We start from the raw sequence: 12819 nt of genomic DNA on the forward strand, positions 1-12819 counted from the left end.
ATTCAATAATTCAATAATTGTTCTACATTTTACATTCCATTTATTTGTTATAAGTTGCACTTCAAAAAATATCATTCTTTTATTATTGTTTTAGTTCAAATAGCTTAGTGGCTAGAATTCAACATTTTTAAGGTGAATAAATAGAGAATCGGGGTTCAAACCCCTCCCCCTACGTATATAATGCAGTGTCCTACCAACTAAGCTAAGCTCACAGTGACAAAAATACCATTCTTTTAACAAATTCAAAAAATATCAATTAATAAATTTGTATATATGCATATGTCTATGTATAATTTTTACTATTTTTTAAGATTTTGTGCATCGTATAATAGACACATCTTTGATTAGAACATTTATCGTTTTGAGCGTAACTTAATAACAATGTGTTTGGTATCATGATTGAAACTCATCCACCACGTGATCCACCTCTCACATGTGTAGTTTCATGCTCATCAAACAGTGTCATCATGAAAAACAGACTTTTTCGAACAGACACCAGTAAATGTCACGCTTTACAATCATCTTAAAAATCATATGATATGAGAATAAATTTCATATCTCGTGTCTCAAAAGTGAATTAATCATTTTGTTCATATCTTTTTTTAACTTCTTTCGTTTTCAAATCTACTAGAGTCAATATTACGCATTTCTGTTATTGAAAAGAATAAAATTCATCATTAAAAACATAATTGACATTGAAAAGTGTATCTTAAAGTTAATAATTCATATTTGATCATTAAATTAAATACAATTGAATTAATTAAAAGAATTTTTCGGTATCAAATAGTTAGTCCATGATCTAGTTTTCCATGCATTATTCACCCAAAAATAAATGGTGCAAACTTACAACCTACTAAACCTTGTGTGGTTTAGATATGAAAAGGCAGTGAAGTGATAAAAAAGATTGAGGGGTTGGTGTGAGATGCAAGCAAACTATATATAGCCTAATTGATTCACCCCATGATTGTGATAGGTGGTTAATAGTAATTACTAATTACTAATTACTGATAAATAAGCATGCAAATATCGTGCCACCAAGCTTTGGTTGGAGCAGTTTTGTTTTCATTTGGTGAAGTGCGTTGGCAAAGTGTGAGAAAGAGAGTGTGAGACGGACTCTCTCTATATATGTCCACTCTGCCACACTCCCCATTTTTGGTCACTTTCTGTTAATTTTCTCATTATTTTTGGTCTCTTTTTTCTTTAGTTAATTCTTTCTACCTTGCTTGCTATATTCTCTCTAAAAAATTTCTATATTTTCCCTTTCCTTAATTTAGCTATAAATAAACCACTTTGTTGTGTTCACAAATCAATCACAGTTAGTGTGTATTGGGTGGCTTTTGACTCCCCTAACCCAACTTAAATTTTATCCCTTTATTAATCTCTATTCTATATATAAATAACCACTCTTCTTTCTCTGCTACCTTAACCTTACATTACAATCACAAAACCCCTCTCTCTCTTTTTCTCTCTTCTTAACTTTTAAGGTTAAGGTTCAATCTCTCTCTCTTAATCCAAATCAAACATGGAACCTGCCCCTGAACAAGAACAACAACAAATCTCTTTAGCCTCTAGAGAAATCACCAATATAATCAAAGGCAAAAGAACCAAAAGGGTTAGGCCACAATCTCCTATACCTTTTTCCATCACTGCTAATTCTTCAACTGGTGAAGGAGGAGGAGGAGGAGGAACAGGAGAAAGAGAAGATTGCAACAATGTTGATGATGTTAACAATAACACCATAATCATCACCAACAACAATAATACATCTCCAACAACTTCTTATGTAGAAGAAAAACAAGACAGTACTGTTATTGATGAAGAATATGATATGGCAAATTGTTTGATTCTATTGGCACAAGGACAAGCAAAGGAATCATCACCAAAGAACACTGATGATTTAGATGGTGGAATGATGAACTACACAAAATATAGTAGTAGAAAATTCATGGAAGCTGCTACTTTGGATTCTGGAAGAGCTGGTTTCTATGTTTATGAATGCAAAACATGCAACAGAACATTCCCTTCATTTCAAGCCCTTGGTGGCCATAGAGCAAGTCACAAGAAGCCAAAAGCTTTAGCAATTGCTCAAGAGAAAAAACACTTATATGATGATGAAGAGTTTCAATTCAAACCCAATCATAAATCAATTTCCCTTCAATTGAATAACAATGGTAAGGGAAATCTACATGGTGGAAGCAACAATAACAAGTCTAAGGTTCATGAGTGTTCCATTTGTGGTTCTGAATTCACATCTGGTCAAGCACTAGGTGGCCATATGAGGCGACACCGCGCACCCGTCGGAACTTCTGCAGCAGCCAACACCACACTCTCTTTGACACCAATGGCTTTGGAACCTGATGAAGATCATCCTAGAAAGAAAAGGAATGTTTTGTCTTTGAATTTGGATCTCAACCTTCCTGCACCTGAAGATGATCATAGAGAATCTAAGCTTGCCTTTGCTTCCAAGCAACATCAACAACAACAAAATGGCCAAAAACAACAGCAGCAGCAACAACAAAAGCAACAGACAAGTCTTGTCTTCTCTGCACCAGCTTTGGTGGATTGTCATTACTGAGACAAGTGACAAGGTTTTGGTTTTGGATTCAACATGATGATCAACAAACAAATTTGTCTTGATCATCAACATTCAAATCTAGAAATATATTTGTTGTAAGATATTATATTCTTTTGATTCATTATCAACTTGAACAAGCACCTGATAATTTTTACAAAATTCAGTTGTTTATTGAAGAATTTTTTTTAAAAAATTTGTTCTATGAAAAGGCCTACACAACAACTCATGTATAGCTCATGTTGTGTATCTTTTTCAATTAAATTTTTCTATTTGCTCTTTAATTTTTTTTTCTGTGCCAAAGAATGTGATGATGTATTATGAGTACAGAGAGAAAGAGAGACATAAGGGGGTTATAGCTATTGGTACAATCTTAAAAATCTTTGTTTAAGTTTCCATTGTTTTGTTGTCTACAAAAAAGGTAGCCTCCTCTCTCTATCTAAATGTTCTGTCTTTGTCCCTCTCTCTGTGTGTGTGTCCCCTCATATTGGTCATGGATATAGAATAAAAGTATGGAAAGCCAGTAAGTAACTGCTATTCCCACATGAATTCTCATGGTGTCCTTTTTCTCCCTTGTCATTTAATATAGATTATGATTGAAATCTAAAGAGATGATTAGATTTTTTCTGTTTTAATTAGTTTAGATTAAGGGAGGCACACTTGATACAAGTGAGAGATAATCATACTTTTCCAAGATTTAGAATGAAATTGACATATAATCTACCGACGACAAAATTTCGGTCTTGAACTTAAGTTACAGCAAGGGATGTCATCGGGGCAAGGCGGGGGAGTATTGTATTGCCCCGCTTCCCGTCCCTAGGACCCAAAATACCCCATCCATGTCCTCTCCGTCTCGGAGAGTTTTTCTCTCTATCCTTATCGTTGTGGATTCCGGTCTCCGTAGGAATCCATCAATATACAAAATAATAATCAAATTTTTTTTCATCTGTTTGATTTTTAACAATAAAATAAATGAAAAATGAAGACATTTTTATATGTCTTCTAGCAACAATAAACATCACATATAAAAGAAATTTACATGCATATTGTGAGAAAAGACAAATATATAAAAATAATTGAATATGTACATATAAAGGTTATTTTTGTAAACTGTATGGGGACGGGATCCCTACTGGGCAGATCGTATAATTTTTGTCCCCAAACCATTTTCTGGTGTACTTTTTTAATCGGAAAAAACTCTCCGACCATGGGACCTTAAATGGACAGGTCCCATGGATATCACCACTTCCGTATACAAACTGGCATCCTTAATCACTATGAATGCGAGTAAAATGTTCAACCATATGTGTCAACCGCAGTCTCTTGTAAATAAAATTTACCAGTTTTATTTTTTAAATATAGAATCTATGTCACATTAGTTGTTTTTAGAATAATTAAAAGAGAGATTTCAATATAAATTAGAACTAAATTGTTACTTTTTATTAGTTAGAAACGAAACACATCTACTTGTTTTTTCTCAAGAGTTTTTCTATCTTTACTCTAAAAACAAAAATGTCACTTTTCAGCCAGTTTTGTTATTTTCTTGGCTTAGTGCATCTCTGTGCTAGTTAATTGCTTACTCATTACACCTAAGCAAAGCAACTCAAGAAATCATTTATAGTACTTCGTTATTTACAACTCTCAAATTTCTTTACCGGATCCTCAAACTTGATAGAGACATACAGCTAATAAATACCAAAATTAGAACAACAATTCCACAAAGGAAAGTGAATGCAGTAATATTGAACTAAGCTATTACATTAACACATAACTAAACTACAAATGATTTTGATTTGTATATTCTTTTCTTTTAGATGAAGTGAAAACATAGAGGCGTTGAAGAAAACTCACTTCCTCTACAAATATAGGTTTACACTCAACCTATTATTAGTAGTAGGGTCATTGTATTTTATATGATTAATAATTAACATAACAACCAAAGTTTGTTGAGTATAAAAAAAAAGTCAAAAGTCTAAATAATGCAACTTGATATTATGTGAATACAAGTTGAGGATGCAATTAATTACTCAAAAATAGTAAAATAAAATGATTAAAAGGAAGAGAAAAGGAGGGTATGAGGGTGCTAATTTAGGGGTTCCCTTGCCAATTTATTGTTAAATGGTCATGAAAAGAAGAGTGAAATTGGATCATTTTTTAGTAGAATTGTTTGGTGGAAAATTAATTGAATTAAACGGAGTAAGATCAATTGAACTTGGTTCAGTAGTTATTTTCATTGGAGGTAAATGGATCAGTTCCTAGCATTGAGAAAATAGATCAATGACTTTTTTCTTTTAAAATTGAAGTATATAAATTTCTGTGACAGATTTAATTGGTGTCATGTGGTCCACTTGATACATGAAGAATACTACACAATACACTTGACATGAAACAGTGCCTTTAAACGAATACAGGCAACTAATACTGTTATTCCAGTGACATCATACTATACTAGTATAGATAATGCTAGATATCTTACTTACAAAAAAAATAAAAAATTCTTCTACTCTTTTTCCTAAATCATTTTTTTTAAAGCAACCTACTTGCTAGAATTCACATTTTTTTAAGATGAATAAGTGGAGTGTCCGGGGTTTGAAACTCAGCCTCTATATATAACAATGCATATCCCTGTCAACTGAGCTATGCTCACGGAGACTTCCTAAACCAAATTTAACCTCTTGTTTTATTTAAAAATAATAAATACATGCATATTTCTTGGTTCACAGTATCATATATATATATATATATATATATATATATATATATATATATATATATATATATATATATATATATATATTTCAAATTTTGATTTCATTAAAAAAAAACCCACTTTGTAGTGTCATTATAGAGAGCTTGCTTGTGTAGCTACTGCCATACTTGCAGTTGAAAAATGCTTTATGTTGAAGCACTCTTTGCTTTTAGATTATATTATATACCTATAGTATTAAATTTATTTTATATAGTACACAGAAGTTTAGGTTATACGCAGAGTATACGCAAATACACCATACTTGAATATACCTTGCCTCTACCCCACCCTTTGGTACCAGCCTCTTTTATCCGTTTCTTCAAGGTGTACGTATATGTAACGTGATACTTCAAATACTAACCGGTCTTTTTCTCAACTATATTCACCAATTGTTTCAAAAAAAAAAATATGAATGATATACCAAATTTTGGTGTATTTTTTTTTCTTTGCAATTTTATATTATTTTATAATTTATCTTCCTTCCTTTAATTAAATAATTTAATTAATTTAATCTAATCATAAATTGAAATTTGATCTAAATCCCATTTAAATTTTAAATCAAATTTAATCTACTTTTTAAATCAATCATAACAAATCTAATTTAAACTAATTATAACTTGAATTAAAAATATACTCCCTCCGTTCCTTTTTAAGTGTCTTTTTAGAAAATTAACACCAAAATAGCGATGTGTATTTTTGCACATTTTCTTCCTATTATACCCTCATTTTAATCCACCAATAAATTCCTATTTCACACACTTTATTTTTCCAATGAATTTAATATGTTATGTTTCTCCCGTAACAAACAATTATTATCTTTTTCTCCAACAAATTCCTATTTTTTTGTGCACTCTCCCTCACTCATAACAAACAATTTTCAATTTTTTAAATATTGTGCACATCTTTTTAATTATTGTAAGTCAATATTAAAATTATTACAACTTCACATTTATCAAAAGTTAAGAAAAAATTAACTTTCTTCCAACTCCTTTAATCAAAGTTAAGGCTTCAACTAATGCTAGAGTCACACTTGAAATTTTTAACAATTGTTACTCATCTTATTTATAGAATTTTAACTCTTCTTGAAACCATTGTTTGGAACAAAATTTTGTTTAAATTTGAAGATAACAAGAAACAAATTTTTTTAAAAAAAAAACAAACAAACATTGTTTAAAAAAAAAACTTTAATTTTCCAAATAGATAGAAATAATTAGTTTTACTAAAAAAGATAAAAGTAATTGACAAAGGGTATAATTGACAAATCATACCCTTAAAATACCAAAAAGACAGTTAAATAGGAACGAAAAATCCACCCTAAAAAGACACTTAAAAAGGAACGGAAGGAGTAATAATTAAATATATAAACTTTTTTTTTTGAATCGGCAAATATTATTAAACGTCATCCCCGCAAGACGCAAGGTATGGACGAAACAAGATACAAATGGTGCCGCATATAGACGGTACACTAAATATATACACTAATAGGTCACCCTTCAGCATGCTAGTCTAGTAGTCTAGTCAATCTTAATTTTTGTTATGATGAAGATCAACTATAATCTTTATTCGAGAAAAACATATAAGCAAACATGCCACCTGTCTCCATGATAATTTTTAATTACTACTTCATTCGTCCTAAATTATAATTTATTTTTCTCATACAATAAATGGAGTAAAATAACTTATAATTTTTCTTTTTTCATACATACTAACTACATATTTTAATATATATGAAATTGTTAAAATAGCTTATAATTTGGGATAAAAACATTATATTATAGCTTTTGAAAAATTTCAAAAACTATGTAGCTAACTCTTTGAAAGAGAAATGTTATTTGTGTATACTTTGAACAAGCATCTCTTAAAAAGTTCAAATTTTGAGAAAATTTAAATGATTGAATAATGTTAATAATAAGCAAGATATATTGATAGATCTAATCAAAGCACAACTTGTGCAAAATTTAGCAAAGACACCCGGTCAACAACTTACAAGTAGTTGAGACAACACTTGCTGTCCATCATCAACAAACCACCAGGCTCAACAGCTCCAAAAAATGTCAAACGCACAAGCATCACACTCTTTTAGCGTAAGTGATTGTTTTATAGGTCTCTCAAATTGCTCAACCCTCTAAAATAAATCGATTAGAAGTTACGTTCGTTCCAAAAACAATAATCAAATTGTAATTCCAATAAATTTATGAAATTGAGAGTTAGGATCCGATAAATCAGAGGGTGTGTTTAAGTAATGGGAAGAGCATATAATAAAAACATTTAATAAAAAACATTTAGGTTGGGTCGTCAACTTTAATATAAAAAATTAATATTATAAAAACATTTAATGAAAAAGGAAAAAGGGGGAAATAAAAGTAAAAATCAACAAAAGATAATACTCCTATAAAATAATATAAGGTTAAGGATCATTGGTTCACGACTTAACACCTCGTTGTCATAATGGTACTTAACTCAAGATGAAATACAAAATACTCCCTCTGGTCTCAAATGTAAGAAACTTTTCACTTTTTAGATTCATTCAATGAATGATGTATGTGGTCTATAATATAGACCACATACATCATTTATTGAATGAATCTAAAAAGTGAAAAGTTTCTTACATTTGAGACCGGAGGGAGTAGTCTTTAAATGTACACTTTTGTTATCAGTTTAGTTCCCGCCGTTAACTTCTCTTAACGAAATATATTTGTAAGTCCATGAAATATTATTAATTTAGCGTAAATATATGTGTACTATTCTCAAAAATCGATTTTAATGATTTTTAAAAAAGCACAAATTATTAAATTACCTACTAGCAGAATGAATGCACAGGCATATCGTGTGGTGTTTTTTTAAAGGAAAAAGTTTAAAAAAAAGTTTTGTTTCAAGAATAACGCATTCGAGGAATGCATACACTTTTTAATATATTTTTATTGATTAGTTAAAATTCACATGGGTTTCATCAAATCATATGCGTCTTATATAAATTTGCGGATACCACGTGAATTTTAAACAGTCAAAGATGAGAGTGGGTTGAAAAGTGTGTGTTAGAATGTGTGTTGTTAGCATTTCCCTTCAACACATTAAAAAATTAAAAGTAAATTATTTTTATTTTTAAATACTTAACAAGTGTCTGCACTAATGACACTTGTTAGCACAAACTTTTTTTTAATACATCAAGAGGCCTTGATTACCAATCAATTGTAGAGGTAAAACCTCCAAATCCATACAGTAGCTTCGCCATTCACCACGCTAAAACAATTAGGAGAGACCGTCATGCCAATAAAAAGGGAGAGATCAATTGACAATTATAAATATTTCTTCACTTTGTGTATTTGTTTGTGATGATATTTAATTTGTGATAAGCACATTGTTTGTGATCATATTTAATTTGAAGATTGTGTTAGTAACAAACTATCAATAACATATTTTCAGCACAATTAACCTTGTGAATCCTTTTGCTAAAAAATGAACTTGTGAATCCTGGAAAACTTGACGGGAAAATTATCAAAATGGTAGTAAATAAGATTTGGAGTGTAATTATGATTTCATTGGAAGTATTTGCTAAATATAGCTGCAGTTGCGTTAATGAGACCAAATAGATGGAGCAGGGGAGCAACAACTGCAATAGCTTATAAGCTGATTTTTGTTTTGTTTTTGAGAGAAGCTTATTAGTTGATATGTCACTAGAAAGAGTGGACACATAGAATCTACCAAACAAAATGGAAACATGACAATTTAATTATGTAATCGTACAAATTGGGAGGGCTATACAAGAAAGTGATCCAAAGGTAAGGCTACTAAAGCTCTTGCTTTAAGCTTAACAATAAAATTATTTTTTATCAGATTTTATAAACAAAAAGACCTCATATACAAACAAAAAATGCATCATATTAAAACTTGTTTAAGGCCTCATTTGTGATTAAAAATTAAGGCACATTTCTTTCCATCTTATTGAGTTTCATGCACACCCTATACAATTACGATTATAGTAGAATCCGAACGGCACAAAATCCTATAAAACCCTACAAAACACTTAAAATATTTAGAATTTTAGAATCCAAACATGATACACAATAAATTCATAGGATGAGAAAAGTAACTGCCAAAAATTAATAAAAGCATGAAATTAAGTTGTAAAAAGTGTGTGCTAGTAATCATATTGCAATCAAGACGACCTTGCAATTGCATGATGTTGACACTAAAACATGCATCATTTTCAACCTTTCTATGGTTAAAGCGACATGCATCAAATGTGGCTGAAAATTGACATTTGCAAAATGCAAACTTTAACTTGTATCCAATAAAAATTAAACCGACAACGTATCATAGTAACTACTGCTAGTAAGTAACCAATGTTATTTCCTATATATAGCTTTCATACTTGGCATAAATAATCTGTTGTGAAGAAAAAGAATATGGGGAATTATTGCTTTCATTCTTGATATTACAACTTAATGTCTTTGTCACAATCTACATATATCCAATCTCCTTAACAAATGGTGCACCTTTTCAATGAAAACCAATGTAGATGAAACACATGGCAGTGATGATCATAGCAAGTAGAGACCTATTGTTAATATTTACAAAGAAAAACACAAAATGAATAACTCATATTAGCTTATAAGCATTATTTCACATAAATTATGTCACAACTCAAAACAACTTAATAATGTTACCTTGTTGTATGTGGATTGTATGCCTTCGATGATGGAACGTTTGGCGGCGGTGGGGGTGGCGGTGACAGTGATGGAGGAAGAGGAGGAGTAGGAGGTGGAGCTGAAGGTTGATACTTGCCTTTAATCATGTAAACAATTCAATGACATCAATAACATAACCCTAGTAGCATCAATAAGATAAATTTTTCACATGAAGTATATAATAATTAATAAGTAACTAACCACATAAAAGTAGATTCTGCGGAGGGGGTTTCTCTTTGGCAGGGTTAGGATTAGGATCAAAAACTCTCACATAAAGCTCTTCACCTAAATACCAACTTTTCAAATTCTGTGATCTCAAGTTCCACATTCCTGGATTGTCAGGATACACATAAACTGCACTCCATCCTCCAGGGAACACTTGCACAGTTGAGCGAACGACGGGGTCAAATAGGTTATAACTTGACCTTGACTCTTCTTTCCATTCTCCTTCTCCATATCCAACAACAAAGAAGCTATATCCATCCAAATGCCAAGAATCAATGGTCGTTAAAGTGTTCTTTACCACTATCTCTGCCCACTCTTTATGCAATGCACTTGCTACAAAAACATCGCGAACCGCGTTAACATTTGAAGTGTTCTTGGAATATGCATCAAGTTCATATACACCAGATCCATTGGAAAAGTGATCAGCTAACTTCAGTGGTGTTTTTGGTGTCGAGTATGACACATTGTTGACCGTGTGGAAAGATATTTGATCAATCGTCGCAGTTGATGCTTCTAGAATAAATGTTTGAGATATTGTTACATTTGTTACATTGAATGTTCCTTGAGGATTAGGCCTTGCAGCTCCTGCTGTTAGATTCCACCTTCAATTGAAATAGAGCCATGATGTGAATATTTGTAATTTCCTATATGATTTGATTAATTGTTCATAACTGTGGAGAGACATTGCTAGTGCTAACATCTTAATATGATGACAGTAGACAAACAAACAGAAATAGGATACGGGAGAACCTCTTCTTTTTTAGTATACTAGGCCCGTTTGTATAAACAACTTAATTAAGCGCTTATAGCATAATTGTTTAATCATATTAGTCCTTTTGTATAAGTTACTTTTATAACAAAAAGATAAAATAAAGCAACTTATGCACATGTTATAAGTTGTTTCCATAAATCCTTCGATACGGTCTAACAAGTTCTTGGGTCAGTATATAAATTCAAACAAGTCATTCAAAATAGGCTCTTAGCACAATTATGTGACATGCAATTTACCTAATGGATTTAGCTTGGTTGATGGAGAATTCCAAATCAAATGGATCTGGACCAATTGGAAGAGGTCCATTAGCCTGTGTTGTGGAATTATCATAATGAAGCACAGCAATGCCAACAAGACTGTTGTTAAGAGTGGCATTACTCATTTTAGGAGAAGCCACTATGTAATAATCAGCAGCATTTTGATTTGCTGTGACAAGAACTGAATAGGATTGACCTACATGAACATCAAGAGAATCCAAATCTATCTGATTCACATAAGATCCTTCAGTTTCAACCAAAAGCAGTTTATGATTTTGAATCCTGAAATTGAAGCTCCATGCTGTCCCTACATTTGATATCCTAAGCAAATATGTGTTGCCTTTTGACACATTATCATAAAAGGAGTTAGTTACATTAATCGGATATTCGATGAAAAGAAATTATCATAAAAAATTGAAGGAACACTTTTATTCACTTCTTCTTACCTTGTGTAACATTGAATGTCTCATATGTTTTTGAAAAATTGTTCATATATGGCACTTTTCCATTTATTAACATCCAACTTGGGGAAACAATAGTGTCCAACCTGTCCCTAACATCCTAGTTGAAATCATATAAAAAACAGAATTAGCAAATCCAAAACAAATAATAATATAAACAAATAACTTATATGATAAGAAAGCATTAAACTACCATGTAGCTCCTATTGTACCAGTCACCAATTAAAAGATCAAACTCAGCTTCAGGCTTTGGAAAAGGAACACTTATCACTGCGCGATTATTAACTCGAATCGGACCAAACCCTCCACCGGCTTTAAGGAAATTGATGGAAGGGAAATAGAAGAATGTACCAATCTGGTCTTTAGTTTCAAAAACATAAGTCCAATTTGTTTGAGGTTGAATAGGGCAATTTGTACCAGACACTCCATCTTGCCAAGAATTTTGCCTTTGTTGTATGCCATTCCTATACACAACATAACCATAATTCTGCATGTTTAGTTCAAGCACCATTTCTAAATCTAAAGCAAAAACATTGAAAACATAAAGCACCATGTACCATGTAAATAGCACAGGTTCAAGCAAACCATTGAAAACATTGACATGAATAATATCATTTGTTGTTGCATTAATAAGAGGTCCAGGAAACATGCCATTGATTGCTATAACCTTCAAATCACATCAGCAACAAGATTAACCAACAATTAGAATGAAATGAATCATAAAAATTAAAAGATTAATAGATTAAAGGCAATAATCTCTACCAGTTTATTTTCAGACACTAGATCATCATTGAAGTCCAAGGAAACGTGCCACTCAAGGAATATATCAGCACTAGTAGCTATTGTAGCAAAGAATACTAGAAGCACAATTGAACGTGTAATAAAATTCATTTGAGGACCAGTAGAAGCCAATATGACAAGACCTTAACTTCTGCCTCTTGAAATTGTGACAACCATTACCTCTTATTTGTTGGTACATTTTAAGGGCTAGATGTTAAATTATTTAAATAGCTTTGGATTTATCAATTGCTAAGTGCAAGGTAGATAAGTACAAGAAGTTCGGTTAAATTCATAGAGTGTAGCCGGCCAAACTAC

At 31.5% G+C, this 12819-nt stretch overlaps 2 protein-coding genes across 2 annotated transcripts; one reads left to right on the forward strand and one right to left on the reverse strand.

Moving 5' to 3' along the window:
- The first annotated feature begins 1159 nt into the window (after positions 1-1159).
- LOC146957787 (C2H2-type zinc finger family protein) lies at positions 1160-2963 on the forward strand. Its single transcript, XM_085739034.1, has one exon. It carries the CDS (start codon positions 1523-1525, stop codon positions 2573-2575), a length of 1053 nt encoding a protein of 350 aa, XP_085595160.1. The 5' UTR covers positions 1160-1522; the 3' UTR covers positions 2576-2963.
- Positions 2964-9421: 6458 nt separating this feature from the next.
- Positions 9422-12756, reverse strand: LOC146957788 (monocopper oxidase-like protein SKU5). The gene is made up of 8 exons (XM_085739045.1): positions 12487-12756; positions 12282-12391; positions 11918-12188; positions 11710-11824; positions 11243-11603; positions 10211-10836; positions 9989-10106; positions 9422-9879 (listed from the first exon to the last, which is right to left on the reverse strand). Exons 1-8 carry the CDS (start codon positions 12613-12615, stop codon positions 9822-9824), a joined length of 1788 nt encoding a protein of 595 aa, XP_085595171.1. The 5' UTR covers positions 12616-12756; the 3' UTR covers positions 9422-9821.
- Positions 12757-12819: the final 63 nt, after the last annotated feature.

Source organism: Medicago sativa, chromosome 1, assembly GCF_051527215.1.
Source record: "Medicago sativa cultivar Bolivia chromosome 1, Bolivia_mono, whole genome shotgun sequence".
In the NCBI taxonomy this organism is placed as follows: Eukaryota; Viridiplantae; Streptophyta; class Magnoliopsida; order Fabales; family Fabaceae; genus Medicago; species Medicago sativa.

Excerpts from the sequence above, each read along its gene's own strand:
- LOC146957787 (XM_085739034.1), top strand. The coding sequence starts at position 1,523 with ATGGAACCTGCCCCTGAACAAGAACAACAACAAATCTCTTTAGCCTCT.
- LOC146957788 (XM_085739045.1), bottom strand. The coding sequence starts at position 12,615 with ATGAATTTTATTACACGTTCAATTGTGCTTCTAGTATTCTTTGCTACA. Across the intron at positions 11,825-11,917 it reads GGTACAATAGGAGCTACATG|GATGTTAGGGACAGGTTGGA; the intron begins GTAGTTTAATGC and ends GATTTCAACTAG. Across the intron at positions 11,604-11,709 it reads GACATTCAATGTTACACAAG|GCAACACATATTTGCTTAGG; the intron begins GTAAGAAGAAGT and ends ATGTGTCAAAAG.